The sequence below is a fragment of the Phalaenopsis equestris genome, unplaced genomic scaffold (assembly GCF_001263595.1).
Source record: "Phalaenopsis equestris unplaced genomic scaffold, ASM126359v1 Scaffold000002, whole genome shotgun sequence".
In the NCBI taxonomy this organism is placed as follows: domain Eukaryota; kingdom Viridiplantae; phylum Streptophyta; class Magnoliopsida; order Asparagales; family Orchidaceae; genus Phalaenopsis; species Phalaenopsis equestris.
In genome coordinates this window covers 55,435,419-55,454,591 of record NW_018164444.1, presented here as the reverse complement: position 1 = coordinate 55,454,591, position 19,173 = coordinate 55,435,419, and the positions used below count along the sequence as shown (strand labels likewise).

The 19,173-nt window shown below is 36.4% G+C and overlaps 1 protein-coding gene across 1 annotated transcript in view; it reads right to left on the bottom strand.

The window, feature by feature from the left end:
* The window catches only part of LOC110032801 (mannosyl-oligosaccharide glucosidase GCS1), a 56,035-nt gene extending 40,456 nt beyond the window's left edge, over positions 1 to 15,579 (bottom strand). The window contains exons 1-4 of the mRNA XM_020736560.1: positions 15,077 to 15,579; positions 14,873 to 14,946; positions 13,679 to 13,930; positions 7,971 to 8,145 (exon numbers count right to left, since the gene is read on the bottom strand). Of these exons, the coding sequence (XP_020592219.1) occupies positions 7,971 to 8,145; positions 13,679 to 13,930; positions 14,873 to 14,946; positions 15,077 to 15,397 (822 nt within the window). The 5' untranslated portion in view covers positions 15,398 to 15,579. The remainder of the gene's footprint in view (positions 1 to 7,970; positions 8,146 to 13,678; positions 13,931 to 14,872; positions 14,947 to 15,076) is intronic.
* Between the last annotated feature and the right edge of the window lie 3,594 nt (positions 15,580 to 19,173).

The following is a 19,173-nucleotide window of genomic DNA, read 5'->3' as shown; positions in this document are numbered from 1 at the left end:
CCTTCTCCTTCCTTTGGACTCCTGAAAATAAGCGTTCCTTATTGTGCCATTCCCATTTGGTTTTCCTCATCCTACCTTGAAAGCCTGAACCTTGAATTCTTGAAGACTAGAACCATTGATCATTATCGAGAGTTTTCTCAAGTGACTCCCGTCATTTGGGATGTAATTAACTATAGGGGCTTGCCTCTATAGGGAACTTGGAACCCAGATAAAATAAACCCTATTTAATCTTTGTATTAAATAGGGGAACTTGTCGGTCATATATAAAAGGTTCGCTGACTAAACGGATGTCACAAATCTCTTAGTTTGCTGGATTGGGTCTATCGCCGAGGTCTACACTTATCTTTCGGGAGGGTGTAGTATTCGCGGTATCAGACACGATTATGCAAACTATTGGACGAATGAGATCCATTTGGTCTCATTTTTCAAAAAAAAAACTAAAACACACTACTTTCAAAACCCAAACTATATATCTTTTATATTTAAATTAAATCTCATAAATTATTTTCATATATCATATTTTCAAAATTAATCAATTGAAAAAAAAATTTTTGACCGACAGTAACACATTTAAAATTTATATTTTAGCATGCACATGAATTTCAGGAATACAAAAAGGAAGTTGAATCAATTTTATAGTGAAAATATTTTTATAAATATTGTATTAATTCTTATCATGTCTGTTCCTATCAGTTTTAAAAAACATAGTTGTCCACGAGTTGATCACGTCGTTGGGGATAGGACCGCCGACAACCTAAGAAGGTACGGGTCCCCCGCTAGTCTTGTGTCGGTGAATGATATTATCATTCTACGGTTATCAGGTCCCAAGATTTGATCCTGATGTCGTAAGATGGAATATCATTTTGCTCTACTACTGACGTACCTTTGTCATCATTGACTTAAGGCCCAAAACAGAACTGACCTACTTGCGACCTTGCTTGATGGTTTCATATATAGCAAAATGCTATATATAGACACATATGTGTCAGACAAAAACACTGAAAACCGAACAAAGAAACAAGAAAAAAAAAGAATAAAAATGGGGTTGAGAGAGGAGGAATTGATTCACTCAAAAGATCGAGAGAATGAATGGTGGAGCAACCCTCAAAACTGTGAAAAAATACCTGAAAAAGAGATCCAAGATCCTTGAATCAATCTAAGAAGGATATCATTTTCTCAAATTTTATAATTGGATCAACCAAAGAAGAGTATCCCCTCCAAATTTTGTTTCGAACAGGTCGAAACGGTCCCGAATTAATGTGACAATGGTATACACAGCTCCATCATTACATAATCACACACCCAAGTCTGTGGCATTTATGTTATTGGAATTTTAATGTGAATTTTAATGTCAATCAAGCCTCCAAACTCCTTCTGAATTACAATTTCACAAGTTTTCAAATCCTTTCGTGGATCCAGTTCATACCAATTTCATAATTTTCCGAAATGAAGTTTTAAGAACCTTTCAAAATTTTCTAATTGAATCAAAGGTTATAATCCACAAATGACATCCTCATAATTCCTAAAATCTTGTAAACAATAAAATCATAAAGTTCTAATTTCAACCACAAGCCTCCCGCAACAAGTGCAATATTATCCAAAATAACATGTAAGTGCTCACGACTAGGGCAATCAAGAGGGCAAAACGAGCTCGAATAAACCTCCAACAGGCTCACGGGTGGGGTCAAGAAAGAACACAGTCAAGCCCCAACATAAGCTCATGGTTACAGGCAACAAAAGAACAGCCAACACCTCAAGCTTACAGGTTAGGGCAGCAAACCAAAACCACCAAACCAGCTTCACAGTAAGGGGGAAACAGGGAACAACTAAACAAAATAAAAGAGAACCACGTGGATGCTCTCGGGTAAGGGCAGCAGCCCACACAACCAACCAACAGGTATTCTCGGGTAAGAGTAGCAAAGGAGGAGCCACCGGTCCCAACACAAAGAGACAAGCAACATAAACAGGTGTTCTTGGGTAGGGGCAAACAACATAAAATCAAAGAACCAAGGCATGGAAGCTCACGGGGCAGCCAAGGGAAATCACCATACCACATTTAACATAAAAGAACCACGGGAGAGGGCTTACGGCCAGGAACAGCAAAGGGAAACCACCAGCCCACATTCACCACAAAGGAGCCACGGGAGAGAGTTCACAGCCAGGGACAGCAAAGAGAAGCCACCAACCCACAGGAAAGCTCACAACTGAAAGGCTCAAGGCCTAGAAAAGCAATACAGGGCCCCAAAGCAAGCCATATATTGTGCTGGAAACAACACCTAACCAAGCCAAAACAAAACTAAGTCCGAAACATTTTTCAACATAGGGTCAACCCGAAAGTAAGGTCTAACTCAACAAGTGATCAAAACCCAGCCGTCACAAGGCACAAATCGAGCCCAGCACATGGGCAAAACTAAACCATTTCAAAGCAAAACCGAGCCCAACACAGAGGCAAACCGAGTCCAGTAATAAGGATAAAACAGGGAGCCGTAGAGGGTAAACCGAGCCCAATAGGAAAGGGCAAACAAAAATAGAGTTCCAGCCAAAATCGAGTCCAACAGGTGGAATCAAAATAAAACACAATTTCAGCTCAACTAAACCCAGTAAAAGGGGGCAAAAATAGATAAATCTCTAAGCCAAACTGAGCCCAAAGCTTAGACAAAATCGAGCCCAATATAAGAGCTAAAGAAAAGAATACAATTTAAGCCAAACCGAGCCCAGCAAAGGGGAAAAAACAGAATAGAACTTTCAGCTAAAATCCATGCCAGAAAGAGCCAAAACCGAGCCCAGCAAAGGGGCAGAAACAGTAGAGAACTTTCAGCTAAAATCCAACCCATAAGGAGTCAAAATCGAGCCCACCAAATGGGGAAAATAGAATCATCAAAGTCAAATCTCATAAAGCCTTATGTCTCAAAATATTACACCCAACATATGTTTCAAATAGTAACAAGTAACAGGAAACAGATAAGTATAAATGAATCCCGAAAGCCAACATGTCTCAGCATTGAAATGGAATCCCTAAAGCCAACATGTCCCAACATTTACTTGAAGAGGAATAATGATAATAAAGAGCATTAATATTTCATTTCTAGCACATATTCCATCACATGGCAACAACTGGAAATTTCCAAAATTTTCTGTATCATGCATTTCGAATCAGAAAGTAAGAGAAGGCAGTCATATTACGCTTCATCTTATTGATTCAAGAAGTTTTCCATGATTAGATCTCAAAAACAGGCCTAAACTTTTACTTTCACATGCTTTAAAAGAGAAAGGAAATATTTTCAAGTGCAAATCCGAGTGATGCAGATTAGAGGAAAGAAGAGAAAGATATCTTAATGCAGACTCAAAGTAAAACTGTAGAACAAATTTAAGAAAACACTTCTTACAGAAACTTTCCTCCCAAAAGTTTTGAGAAACAACAACCAATGAACACCTCAAACTCCTTTTCCTCTCAAAATTTTCAACAACCCTTGGCGGTCAAACACACAACCAAGCAAGAATATGGAAACAACAAGAAAGAGTACCGAGCAGCCCAGAAGGAATGTCGAGCAACTGAACAGGAAGTTTACGTCAAGCCAAAATTTCAGTAGCACCTCCCCAAGCCAAAAAAATTTTCAACCACCAAAAATCTTCCTTCATGCTTCCTGCATGTAGGATTTGATAGGCAAAGGGGAGAAGAGCAGCCACCTACCATCCTCACTGGTGGTCGAATCAGGTAAAGGGAGAGGAGAAATGCATTTAGGGCGGAGGAAATACAACCTCGAGAAAAAGAAGGGTTGGACACGAGGCGGACACTAACTGGCAAGCCGCTCGGTAGCTCGAGGAGGCGAGCCTCGTGCGCGAATGGCAGAGAAATGTCGCGTGTGGGGAAAGAGGAATGTCGTGTGTGGGGGAAGAGGAGGGCAAGCCTGTTCGCGAATGGCAGAGGGGACGCGGGAGCTAGGGCTTCGATCGAGCCGCGGGGTGGGGAGGGAGGTTAGCGTGGTTTAGGTGAAATAATGTTTAGGATTAAAATTAATATTATAAGTAATAATACAAATATAAAAGTATTTAATATTTAAAAAATAAAAAATTGATTTGTATATTTTTTTATGTGTCACAGCATAAAAAAATAGATGTCCTTTTTAGATAATTCTGACGTTCCGGACACGTTAGCGTGGTCCGTTTCATCGTCGGAGGTCGTTTTGACGAATTCATCATTTTCTTGCAATTTGCTCGTGCACAAAATTATGGCAATATGGGGTGCCTTTCATAGCTAAAATTAATGTCCCGGACGTGTTGGCGTGGTCCATTTTATTGTCGGAGGTCATCCGGAAAAGTGCACATTTTCACTCATCCTTTAAGCTCAACTTTAGTCCGAACTTGAGCAACTTAGTGAATTTTGTGCATTTTATGTGTGCGTGATGATGAAGTCCTGAAGAGGTTTTCCTAAGTTTTGAAATCATATTAGAAACTTCTCTCTGAGTTTCCACATGATAGTCCTTAACCACTCAACCATACGATGATGGTTTTAAGATCATTAATGCGAGACATCACAAAAGAAATAGGAAGTGACTGGAATTTCTAAGGGGATGAGTTTCAATACTAGTTTTCTAAGATAATCAATAGGAACCACTAGAGCTAGATCCTAGGATCCTAAGGAAAAGAGTAATGACCTCAAAATGAGGTCAACACCTAGATCCACCTAATTCTAGTGTTTTTTGTTTTTTTATTGAAATTTTAGATTTACATGTTTTGTTGTAATTTCATACTTGAATTTAGTAATAATATTCGTTTTTCATTGTCGTTTGGTTAAATCCCGGTATCATTTGGTATCAAAGTTAGCCCAATCCTAGTTCCATCCTATGGTGACCTAAACCAATCAAACCATAACCAAATATTGACTTAACCCTAATTCTCCTTGCTGACTTTTCAAACCAATCACACTGAAAATTTTTCCCCACCCAAAAATCATCCCCATACAACCTCTTTCACCTCTAAAACCTAAACCATAGTTTGCCACAGAGAAAGAAAGTGTTGGAAATCAATCAGAAACTTCCCATAGAAGAGATGCAGCGGATAATATGCCAACTTCAGCAAAGAATTATTGAAATTGAGGAAAGGACTTATAGAGATATCAACGTTGATCGAGATAGCAAGATTCGCAAAGGAGAAAGGGAGGAGAATTCCAAATCCCTTCCATAGGGATGATTCCAATGAAGTGAAAAATAAGCCATAGTACTTTTGGATTCAATATTTAGAGAAGATCAATGGATGAAGTGATTTTTAGAGGACATGAAAATATGGCTACAGAAATTTGAGGGGAGATTGAATCCAGATGACTTCATTGAGTGTTTGCAAACTATTGAGAAAATTTTCGACTATAAAGAGGTGACAACTGGCAGGAGAGTGAAAATTGCTCCCATAGAACTGAAGAAGAGTGTTTTTCTGTGGTGGGAAAATCTAAAGAGGGTGAGGCAAAGAGAAGGTAGAAACAAGATCACTATTTGGGAGAAAATGAAAAAGAAGATGCAGAGGAAGTATCTACCCCACACTACCGTCTTGGCATGTTCTTGAGACTGTATCACTTAAATTAGAGAGAGTTGTAAGTAGAGGAGTTCACAACGGAGTTTGAGCTACTCTTGTTGAACTGTGAGCAGAGGGAGCCAGAAGAGAACACTGTGGTCAGGTATTTGAGAGGCATGAAGTTAGCCAACAACAATTTTGTACAGCTGCAGCCTTACTGGTAATTGAGTGATGTTCAAACATTGGCCCTGAAGGTGATGAAACTACATAAACAGATCAGAGCCCCGCCTTCATTCAAACAGTCACCAACAGTAGGAGCCGATGGTACTCCTGAGGAGGTGTGAAAACTATCCAAAAATAAGATTTAGTTGATCAAAGTGATAAGATATCCGAGAGCAGTACACCCAGCACTGTGCCTGCAAGAAAGTGCTTCAGATGTCGAGGGTTAGGACAAATCGTCTCAGGTTGCCCTACTACCAGAGTTATCTCTTTTATTAAGTAGGAAGCAGTAGAAGAAGAAAATAGTGGTGTTGGAAACACAGAGGATTGTGAGGATGTGCAGGAGTACCAGCTTCCAGCTGACGAGGGTGAGATGCTTGAGATTTGATGAGTCCTTCAGACTGAAGCTATGAGAGAGCAGTAGTAGTTTCGACATATCTTTTATACCAGTTGCACTATAAAGGGAAAGATGTGTAGCCTTGTGATTCATGGAGGTAATTGTGAGAATGTGACACCGACACAGATTATTAACAAATTGAGTCTCACTACTCAGAGACATTCACAATCATATTCCATATTTAGATTGAAGAACAGGAACAGTGTTAGCGTTGACAGGAAATACCTTGTAGAGTTTTCTATTCAGGATCAATTGCATGACCATGTGTGTTGTGATGTCATATCCATGAACATCTGTCACATTCCGTTGAGGAGACCGTGTAAGTTTGATCACAAGATGTGGCATGATGGGTTTAAGATCCTTTTTCATTCATCAAGGACAGGAAGAACATAATTATCCTACCTTGCCATGGGAGAGGCGTCAGTGGGATCCGTTTTGGTGATGTTGAAGAATAGTGAGGCAAAAGAGTCGATATCAGACACAGGGTACCCACTATGGAGAGAGTTTCAGGATATCCTGACCGATAGTTTATCGCCAGTGCTGCCACCATTAAGGGAGGTTCAGTCCGCGACACTTCAGAGAGGAATGAGCCAATCTTGAGCTACTTTTAGAGGACTCTGCAGTGTTTTCTTGGCAAAAACTTTTAGTTCGGTTCAGTAATGTACTGACAAATGGATGCACAGATAAAGATAATTACTCGTAATTCGGGAAACATTCTCAGGTGTTTTGTGGGATATTGCATCCAACAGTGAAATCCAGGTGCTTCTAAAGACGCGGTCGAAGGCTCTCCAATACTGAGAGATTACAATTTTTTTGCAAAACGTGGCCAACATGCTCCATACTACAAGGAGACATATTTTAATAGATGAGGTCAAAGCTCCCTCAATTTTTGGAGACTGACGCGGTTGTCTGGACGTCTGGACCAAACCGATCAAGAACTTGGGAAGCCAGCCAAGCCTCTCAAGTGGGAGTGTCGCCTCTTTCAAGAAAAGGAGGCCCACTCCTAGTTATCTAGGATTATTTATTTATCCTCATTGTGTCTAGAGTTAGTTTTTTTTTTTTTTTTTTTTTTTTTTTTTTCTAGGACAGTCATCAGCATCTCCTTGTCTCTTCTAGAGTTATATCTAAGATTTTAAGTTGTGCTCTAGCTATATCTCTATTATGAGAGGTGTGTATCCTTCCTATACCCTTCACCGTCCCTTCTCTGCACCGGCTTCCTCCCCCTCAGAGCTCCACCTTTGTTGTTGTCCTCTAGAAAACAGTAAAATCGTTGTTTTTCTTCTCCCCTTATGTCACCCCTGAAATGGCTACCTCTTGTTTGCTTTGCCATCCTCTTTGTTGTCATTCCCCAGATCCGCCCCTACCTTATTGTTCCCGTTTTCCAACCACCTTTTTCCACCACCTGCCCACATCCAAGACCCCCTAGCCAACACCTCCGCTACCCTACATCCACTCAAGTCTAGTGTTGTGTGTTGTTTTCATTACAATTTCAAATTTTCATGTTCTTTTATTGTAATTTCGTATTTGAATTCGATCATAAAATTTGCTTTCCATTGACGTTTGGTTGAATCTCGGTATCACTCACACATATAACTAATGGATAATTTAGCATGATAAATGTCGATACTAAAAATGCCAAAATAGTTTTACATCCATAATGAAGACAAGATAACTAATTCCATAGAAAGGAGATGAAGAATTATATTTAAAATTAATATTTACAAAATTTCAGAAAATTTTTATCTGATAATAGACAAATCACAAAGTACGATATGTATATTATATGAACGGTTAACCTCTTTCAATAAAAACAGCAAAAAAAAGAGTAAAATAAAAAGAATGTCTGTACCATTGATTTCAAATGAAATTCCCATCCTCCAACATCCCCACGTGAACCAGAAGACAAAAGAATGTCATCTTGATATTCCAATCTCTCTCTTCCTAGACTAAGAGAATTCCCATCTTCATCAGCAATATAAAAGAAAAGATGTGCAGAACTCGACTTTGCTTCATCTGAAATCGATCTGATGATATAAAGATCATAAGAAATAGAAAACAATTATGGTTGGCTCGCCTCCGCAGATAATCTAATCAATTAAGCATGACTTGTTGTCGAAAAGAAAAAAAGAATAACAACAAAGTATTGATTTATAAGTACTGGAATTTGCATACATAGCACACAATACTTATGTATTTGCCCATCTCAAACCTAAACTTTCATGTTTACACACATAGCACTCAAATCTTTAATTTGTCATTAGAAATAGCACTATTAACATTTTTTTTAAGTGAAATACACATTTTCATGTATAGGTTTAAACACCAATGACGCAGGAGCACGTTTAGTGATCCTGTGACTGCGAGTTGCAACATTCGGTTATAGTGAGTGGGCAGAACTGAACCGAACAATGTTTCTTTTTTTTTCAAATACCAACTTGTTTCCTTTTATCCTTTCTTCATTTCTAATATTTTCCTATATATGTGTTGTATTAGAGTTTGGATTCACAGTTTTTTACTTGAGTTTGTTCGGGACGGCCGTCGGCATCTCCGTTTCTCCATTCTATGACAGTATCCAAGTGTCCGAGTGGCGCTCTGACTATATCTCACCCCCAAGGTGGTGATTATGCTTCCTCTACCCCTCCGCATCCTTCACCATCGCTCCGCATCGCCCGTCCCAGCTGCAGTCACCACCCAGTTGTTTTCTACAGTCCCACCTTGCCGCCAACTTCTAGAACCAGCTCTCCTCCCCTCAACCTTGCTGCCACCATCCAAAATCAGTGTCCCGCCCCTTCCACCATGCTGCCGCCTTCAAGGAACCGTGCTCCTCCCCGTTCCACCTTGCTGCCACCTTCAGACTGCATTCCCTTGCTGTTTCCTAACTGTTCCAGCCATCCCTCCCTTGCTACCACTACCAAGAACCATGTTTTCAGCAGTTTACCCGCAGCACCAGCCATCCAGGCTTACTGCCATCACCCTGGACAGCAGGCTCCATCTCTATCCATGCTGCTAGCCGCCTCCCCCATGCCGTCGCCACCTTCCTCCTTGCTACCACCACCCAGGAAATCCCCTTCATGTCGACTTCCGATGCTTGCTTGTTGTCTGGAACTTGGAAAACAGCCTCCTTGCTGTTTCTGCTCGCCAATCACCCCTTTCGACCACCTAGCCACCTTCTAGACCCTCACCGGCCACCACTACCACCCATTGATTCAACCCTAGTTGGAGTTCGCATCTTGTTTTTTTCAGTGTAAATTTCTGTGTTTGTTTGATTGTAATTTCCGATTTCAATAATAATATTTATTTTTCCATTGGTTAACTCCGGTATCAACCAAAGTGCTATATATATGCAAATGTGAAAGTTCAGGTGTGAGATATGCAAATACATAAGAATTATGTGCTACGTATGAAAATTTCCCTTATAAGTAATCACATAAATCTCAGAATTAATAATACCTGACACTTATCAAGTTTCTTTTCATTATCTTATTCAAATCCAGTAAGAAAATAGTAGTTAGTTGTGAATTTCTGGGCATTGATTGATCTATGATTACGCTAAATCCACACGAACACAAACCTTTTTCTTACAGGAAGAATATCACTCCTCTACTTCAAACAGTCCTAACTGACTTGACGGATTAAGTATTCAAGCACCTAATATAAAGCTTGCGGCAAAAAGAAACAAAAGGAAAATACAAAAACAAAAATTTCATCAACATAGCCCATCATTCCTTTAATATAATCATTTCTTAACTGAATCTTTCTAGCATTTCCATATATTCATCTTAATATTATCCTTTCTAAAGCACACAATTTGCTTACCTAAAATTAAAAGGCCACGTAACATAGATAGCATAATTGTAGATTTTTTACCTTTTATTTTCTTTTTTTTTTTTTATGTTTTAATTTGGATTGAAACATGTTTGGTTGTGGCAATAAAAACACTCAAAATAATTTTTAAGTGTTTTAGAAAATAAGTTGGTCTAAAAATAAATAAATAAATAAAAATATATAAAATTATACAAACTAAATATGTTTTCAATAATAAAATTAAAAATAAAACAATAGAAAAATAAAACAAAAGTGATGTTAACCCTAAGTCTTCGTGATATCATTGCATAATACTAAGTCAATCATCGACCTTAAACAAAAAGTCTCAACCCTAAAAATGTATATCCTCTGATTACTTTATATAATTAATCCAATATTTAAACTTTAGGTGTAAGCTTGGTTGCCCCATAAGCCTATAAGTTAGGAACTCTAAAAGCCCCGATGAATTAAAAATTTAATTGGCAAAGACTGACCCCTTTGTGCACTCTAATTTTAATGGCAACAAATATTTTTCTTGTCATTGCGTTAAGTAAACAACAATGGTTACTCATTAATTGATTAGCAAACACTTTAAACTTGTTATTTAGAATTTGTTTTGAGTAATGCTATACTCCACTAACAAACAAACATTTATATTAATGTAATGTTGCTCGACACATGGCATAACATATTATATTTATTTATAGCTTTTTCTAATTAAATATGAAAATATTAAGTTCTAAGTACGTTAATTATTCTAATTCGCAAAACTAAATCAAAATAATTTGTTTCTAAATTAATATGCATGAACTTAATCAAAATAACTTATTTTTATAAGAATAAAATATTTTTTTTAATTTACTCAAATAAAGTAATATAAAACTATTCATATAAACACTGGCTGTCAAATTAACCATGGCATGCACGGTTGTAAACGAGCTAAATGTGGCAGGTGGCGAGGTTGGTGAGATTTTTTCGGGAATATATATAAAAATGGGTCCATATTTATATTCATATGTAAATGCTCAGTTGACACCAGTACTTCGATCTATACATCATAATCACCAAAATTGCATATATGATATTTGCTTTATTGATCATAAGACCTTTTTACCTTCTGAATTTATTTTAATTTTTTTAGCTTTCCACTTATTTCAACAAAGATATCATCGATTATAGCTTACCTAACTTTCAAAATCCTTCATAAGAATGTTCAAAATTAAAACAAATAATGCAGTTTTAATATTGATCTTCAATATAAACCTGTTGTAATTTGGAACTCCTTGATCACTCTACGATTAGTAATAATAGTCATTGCTCATCACGCATATATTCATTAATTTCAGCATACCATTAACAAATGAATTTTTTTTCATAATTCCTCGTCAAATCAATTCACATTTTGATAATCAAACTCCTATTTAACTTCCATAAAAAACACAAAAAGATTATTATTTCTTTATTTTACTTAATATTTTTTTATTATTAGTCTTAACACAAAAGTTGCATTCATAGTAGATCTTCATAACATAAAACTAAATAGATTATATCATAACAACATAACTTTTTACAAACTATTTTTCATTAGCCTCTCCCAAAACCACACGTTGTATAACTAATAAATTTGATTCCCAATAATAACCATAATCATAAGTAAATTATCGTTCTTGAACACAAGTACCAAATGAGTCTTCTTCAATCATTTGACAATGTTTTAGGTTTCATAATTCCACTGAAAAGCTTTCATAATCAAACTACAACATCACCCATAATTATCCGAACCTCAATAAGAATATGATTTAGACCCAAATGTTTACCTTTATGTAACTTCTTCATGGCTAGCTTTACTTCACTTTTTTAACATTAATCAATAATATGCCTCATTATCTTATTCATCCCGCATTTCCAACAAGCATGTTTCCTTAAACCCTGTACAGATTTATTAAAAGTGATGATTTCATCTTTCGTTGATGTTTTCAGCATCTAAGATCTTATTATTGCATCTAATCAATAATATGCCTCATTATCTTATTCATCCCGCATTTCCAACAAGCATGTTTCCTTAAACCCTGTACCGATTTATTAAAAGTGATGATTTCATCTTTCGTTGATGTTTTCAGTATCTAAGATCTTATTATTGCATCTAAACAACAGTCAATAAATCTCTTATAATTTGTCTAAACTATTTTATACGCACACACACTGCCATATTACAAAAACTCCAACTTCCTAAGAATCATGACGCATCTTAACATTATTTACTTTTTGTCCCTCCTTAAACTTAAATTTAATTCACTTTATACTCTTTCGAAACACTTCACTCCACTAGGTTAGCAAACAAACCAACATACTCAACAAATTATCTGTGCCTCGACCAAATTACAACTTATTAATGATCATTAATTAATTAATCAAACAAACTTGAACATTTATATAAATATTCATTTGATAAATGAACAAGCTTGAGTAGCTTAGTATTTGATTTGCTCGTGATCATGTACAATATAATTTAAAGCTTATGAATAAGCTCATTAAGAAGGTTGATTAAGGCTCATTAGTACCCTCATTTAAAACTCAATTCTAATTTTATTTAATAAGAGATTATGTAGGAGTCTTATTCAGATTATTTTTATTCATAAACATAAGCTAATTGTGTATGCTCGTTAAAATGTTTGTTAATTAGTAGTTCGTTTAAGAAACAGCTAATAGTACCCTCATTTAAGCTCAATAAGTCGCACAAAAATATGCTCAATAAAGTTTTCTCAATTAATCAACATATGCTTGCTATGTTCCTTGTTAATAAATATAATAAGGCTCGTTTGATTAGTTAATGAGTCGAGCTTAAACCAAACTCAAACAATTATAATTTTAAATGAACCAAGCTTAAACAACACTATAAATACTACTTAAATCAAACTTATACTCAAACTAGAAAAAGGTTTAGGCGTCAAGCTCAAGCAAGATCCCATTTGGCTTGGCTTTGCTCATTTGCAGCCCTACACTCCAAAACCAGGTCTCCTTATTAATGATCTCTTTATATAGACTCCTATAAAAAATAACTCACATCTCAACCTATATCATAACCAATAGTTATAAAATATTTTCATAATGTCTGACATAGATATCTACTAAGCTGTTTATTCCATTTAGATTAGTCATCCTTATTTTAGAATGAAATTTGATGCCAAAGTCAACCAAAGTTTACCAGATATAATATGCTCATGAAGAAATTATAAAGTTATCATTCACCATAAGCCCCCAAAAAGTTATTCTAAGTATCCGTAAAATCTAAAAAACAATAAATCACATACAAGTAATAAATGAGTGATGTTGGTAAATTACTAAATGTTATCACAAAAAGCTAGGATTAACCTTCGCACTACATCAAACAATAGAGCATAAGGAACAAAAAAAGTTAGGAAGATGATACATACCACTCAATTCTTAAGTATATACATTTCGACACCTATACTTCATTTTTTTTTACATACATACCACCTTAGGTAAGCATGAAAAGGTGTATTTTAATTTTTAAAAGTTTAAATAGCGATATTTTTTAGGTGATATGAAAGATTGGGTTGGTCTAAATGTAAAAAAGCAACATTTAGGTGTTAAATATGTAAATACATAAGAATTGGGTGGTATGTATCTAAATGCCCCGAAAAGTTAACCATTGTAGGGTTCAAAGAACCCAATTTTATTTAATTTTATTTTTTTCATTGAATAATTATGCAATAAAAAAGTCAAACTTACTTCACATTCTGCGCTTCTAATCTTACGGCCCAATCTCCTCCATAACTGCTACCATCTCCACTCTCCTTTAAGAAACTAGTGGTTAAAGTAAAGGCTTGATCCACCAATACCTGACGACCATAATCTCGACCATTGTGTTCAATCCAACCATATGTGCTAAGACCATCAGAGTCCTGGCATACATGTCGAAGTAAATATTGCCCGTCTTTTATGCCAATCCACATTAGTCCAAAAATTAATGACTTTGGGTTTCTGAAAAAAATAAGTATAAAAAATTTACAAAATTCTTCTCAAAATAAAGGTTTCAATTTGAATATGTAAAGTCATACAAGGGCATGCATGATAAATTACTTTGTTCATATGCCAGTAATAAGTTTCTTCATTGTCTTTATTAATCTAAAGGACTATTTGATCTCCAATTTTAGTCAGGATTTAAGCTGAATCAAAGCTTAAATACTTCAAAATTGAATTTTGGGCTTTAAATCTTACAATTTTGATAAATCCCCCTTGACTAACTCCAAAATTTATTAAATCCCACCATTCACATGATTTAAAGATAAAGATATCTCTCGTGGTTATTATTATAGCAATCACAGTGAGATTTTTCAATAATTACAAAATCTAGATTTACAAGATTTACTAAATACTATTTGAGCTAAATCCTAGTTGAGTCAAATAGCCCCTTAGGGTGGAAAAAAATTTGCATACGTAAGGCGTACACAATGCTGCGTGCATAATGGAGGTTATCTGGGCGTTATATCGGTATTATATTTATGTTATATCTCTTGTAACCTCCATGTAACCTCTATATAACCTACTTGTAACCTACCTGAATTTACAAATAAGTTCCGCGCTTCTATCTTCACATATTTGTAGGTTACATTTAGGTTACATAAAAATTATATGGAGGTTATAAGGGATATAACGTGAATATAATGCTGATATAACGTGAATATAACCTCCATTATGTACGCAGCGCTTACGTATTGGGTGCCTCTTTATTCTTAAAAAGATTTACATACATCCCCACTTAATTCCTATTGTTTACATATCTAACACGAAAATTCACATTTTTACATGCATACCTACTTACCTATGCATGAAGATGTGTATTAAAATCACCATTACAGGCATCAACACTGAGTCATTGGGAGATTATAATGCAGATAAAATTTGTTGCTGAATTAAAATTACCTTGCACGGATCCCAAGATAGACGTGAGGCCTGTAAGTTCCCCAATACAAGCTTTCCTTGTGCTCTCCCTGAAACTGAACACAAATTTATGCAAAAAATCTCATAAGACAACAGTTTTTTGTTTAAAATCAAACTCCAACCATTACAAGAAGAAATAAATAAAAATGTCATAATTTTTCGCTTCTTCCGTTCAATTTTTTTCACCTGGGCCAAATCCAACATCTTCGGTGCAGGCAAGGGTGTGACAATTCTCATCAACTTTCGAACCTCAGGATCATCATCGGATCGGCCATAGAGATTGTAGAACAAGAATGATGCCATAAGTATAACAAAAAAGCCAAAACCAATCCCTAGAAGCGTCCGAACCCTCACGTTCATGATACGGAGAAGACCATGATCGCGGCTTTTCGCTCTTCCTCTTCCTACTGCGGCTCTTAGATTACCAGCAGACGAATCGCCGCCTGCGCCGTCTCCGGCCCGGGGCTTCCCACGGCTACGAGCAGTCGCTCTGCTTCCTCCACTCATTCCTTCGAAGCTCAAAGCATTTATTATGGAAACCAGAGCTGCTCCAGATTTACTGGACTGCAGTATCAACAAGGAGGTACCAGGTTCCTGCAGTTCCTTGCTGGAACCTTCACAGGATTGCCGGATGGAGAAGGCAGACAAGATTATCTTCGGGACTGTTTGGTTGCAGGATTTGAGCAGGAGTTAACCTATTCTTCGGATTTCACCACTAGATTTTATCCTGAGATTTTGATAGTTATGGTTTCACCTGTTCAAAATTCCACGTAGTATCTGTGAATTCTAAATAAGAGCAGAGCCGAGGATTTAGGGTTTCAACACCAATATCGAATGGAACCAAGGAAGAAAAAGAGCAGCAAAGAACAAGGGAAGAAAATTTTTAGGTAAACAGGGAAAGTAAATGGTTGTGTTTAATTTCTAGTGTTTGTGAGTATCTCATTATAATCATATATAATCATGATTTAATATTGTAGAAAAATGCATTTTATTTGACAATATTTATTTATTCTATGTGTTAGGAAGAATAGAAAATATCCATTTTAACCATATATATTAATGACATGTCTTTAGAGAACAATGCATTAGATTTGATAAGGTTTATTTGTTCATTGAGTTCGGAAAAACACAAAATATCATTTTGTACCAGCACAACACCACAACAATTTCACCAAATTAACCCAACTATACCACCATGCGCACCATAATATCATCATATTAACATCATGATATGGACATATTGCAATCTCAATACCACTAAAATAACATCGTAAAACGATCACAATACCACCATATTATCATGTAAGACAACCACAATATCATCACAATACTTTCAAAGTACTACCAAAATATCACAACTATATCACTGGAATACTGCAAAAAATACATCGAAATATTAGTATAATACCACTAAATGTTTATCACATTACAACACCAATATCATCATAATACTACCACAATTTCACCATAAGACCACCACAATTCAGGTAGTATTATGATGGTATTGTGAAGATTATTTGATAGTATTTTGGTGATATTTTAGTGGTATTGTGGTGGTATTATGGTGGTTTGGTGATGCTTCTTTGGTGTTATTGAGTGACAATTTGGTGGTTTTATAATGGTTATATGTTGATATTTTGGTGTCATTATGGTAAAATTCTCGTGGTATTTTTGTGTTATTTGAGCGTTATTATGGTGGTATTATGATAAAACTATGATGATATTTGATTATTTTATAGTAGTATTATTACTATAATGTAGTGTTATTTTAGTGGTATTATGATAGTATTATAGTGCTATAGGGTTTTTAATGTGTTGTTTTGTTGATTGTTTGTTGTAGAATTTTTGCTGGTATTTTTGTCTTATTTGTTGGTATAGATATGGTAATTTGGAGATGGTTATGTGATGGTAATATGATAGTATAATGGTCATAGTATTTTTGAGGTAATATGTTAATATTTTGGTAGTAAAATGACGGTGTCATGGTGGTATTATGGGGATATGTTTTTTGCACATAGAATAGAACCAACTCTGTGTTAATAAGAAGATTAATAAATTGTGCGCCATTTTTGCTTGAAAAAAACATTGTTATGTCAGATTTCCTTCACTAATGTTTATTGTCTCAATATGTTCTTCTTTTGTAATTTCATGAACCCAAGAATGCAGACCTGTAGATGCAAGCTTTATTCTATCAAAGTGGTGCGTGATATAACTTTTCCACACATTAAAGCATAAATTAAAAATATTTTGAATGATTCACATTTTCTTCAGCTCTTCGACATGTCTCCTTACCATCAAAATATTTCATTAACTTTACAAACACTAGATGTTGGGACACTGACGAGAAGGTTTTCATAATAATAAATTTTAAGGTTATGGGACTACGTTTTAATTATATAGAGTCTCCCATAGCTCATGGATCAAAAAATTCTCCGTTGGGCACTCCTTTGAAAATCAGAGTTTCAGAGCTAGATAGAGGCTTAGGCGCTAGCATAGGGTTCTAGGTACCCTAAATGCCTTCCTGAACATCCAACCCAAGCCATTGGAAGTCTGACTCCATGTCCCTGACGTCTAGGTGTTAATTCCAAGCACTTAGGCGACCAAAAGCACAAAAAAATTTTACCTTTTTCCCAGAGCAAAGATGTATATCTCCACCTGGGTGTCGCTTGGGTGCCAGACCTAGCGCTTGGGTGCTAGACCTGACACTTAGGTGCCAGATCTGGTGTCGAGGCACAGGTAACTTCCTAGATGATAGAAAATGAACATTTTTTTTTGCATCGTTTTGACTCCCGAGGCCGCCGGAATTGCAGAGATCGCAATGATAAGCCTTGAGATGGTAAAAGAGGGGGTGAAATGACTTTTTTTCCCTCCTCTAGAAGGGTCATAGAGGTTTTCGGTTTATTGCTGGCGTGAGCTTTTAAACCGGGGGGAAAGCCTCATTTCCCACCATTAACACCTATCATCGACATCTATGGGGGTCAATCGCTCTCCCTTTCCCTCTCCTTCTTCATCGATGAGTTGAAGGAGCTTGGAGAGCCTCTGGGGAGCTTTCGTGGTTCATCGGAGAGGCCTCTTGGAGAAAGAGAAAGGAGTAAGGGCTTCTCTCCCCCTCCTTCATCTTCTTCTTCATTATCTCCTTCTCTTCATCATCTCCTTCATTTTCCTCCACATTTGGTGAGGGTGTGAGGCAGTTTTCTTGAGAAAGAGCTTGGTTATCAAGGCGTCTACTCTCCTATGCTAGCAGAGAGCTTCATCCTAACTCAGGGAAGGATCATCGAAGGATCATTAGAGCGTCTACGGAGCACCACCAAAACTTGGGCTCCGGTTATTTAGAAAACCAATGTATTTAAATTTTCTCAAGGAAAAATCTCGATGCTTTCGACTTCTATATTGGACCATAGAGCAGAGGGCAAATCATTGTAACCACCACGTGCGGCGATGCCTAGGCATGTGACGATGTGTCAAAAGAATCGACAGGGTTCAAAAGAGGTGTCAACATGAAGGAAAAGATTCCCTAAAAAGGTATAGGTAGTCAGTTCAGGATACCACGAATCTGTCATCTCAAGCTATATTGATCTTTAGTCTAAGTGGTTGTGAAGGTAGTCGACCCAACACAACTGGAGGCTCTTTGTCAGCAATCCGTGAATTACGTCGTCTAAGGAAGCCTCGATAACTCTAAAGTTGAAGGAAGGAAACTCTAATTTCTATGACTCTAAATAGGTCGAGCTCAAAGAGATGGGGCTTATGCTCACCAAGAAAATGACAGTGCTACCATTGGAAAGAAGAGAAAAGGAGGTTCAACTACAAAGTTGGAAATGCTCCGCATAAAGGACTTATACACTGTCTGGGCTGCCAATGCCTCTAACACCCTGGTTGTACTAGACAGCCTCCTATGTTAAAAAACTGTGCTTGGTCAGGTCAGGTATGGAGAAGCGCAAGGACTTCTTCTTGATTCTATCATATGATACAATTGTTTACAACACCAATAGCATGAAGGCCCTATTAATTATGACAGGGTGTATAGTCATACAAGTAGCCCATTTAAAATCTGGCATGCCATGCAGAAAATAAAGTGTTTTAGAAAATTTTAACCCTTAATTTAATTAATCTTAATCTTTATTATTAAGATTTTGTAGAAAATTTAAAATTTTAGGATCATTAATGCGTCTAGATTATTTTTTGTAATTAATCCTAGAGAAACCACAAAATGAAATAAGAAGAAAATAATTTCAAGCACCAATTCAAGCAGTAGAAAAGTAAAAGCACGTCCAAAAGAAATATAG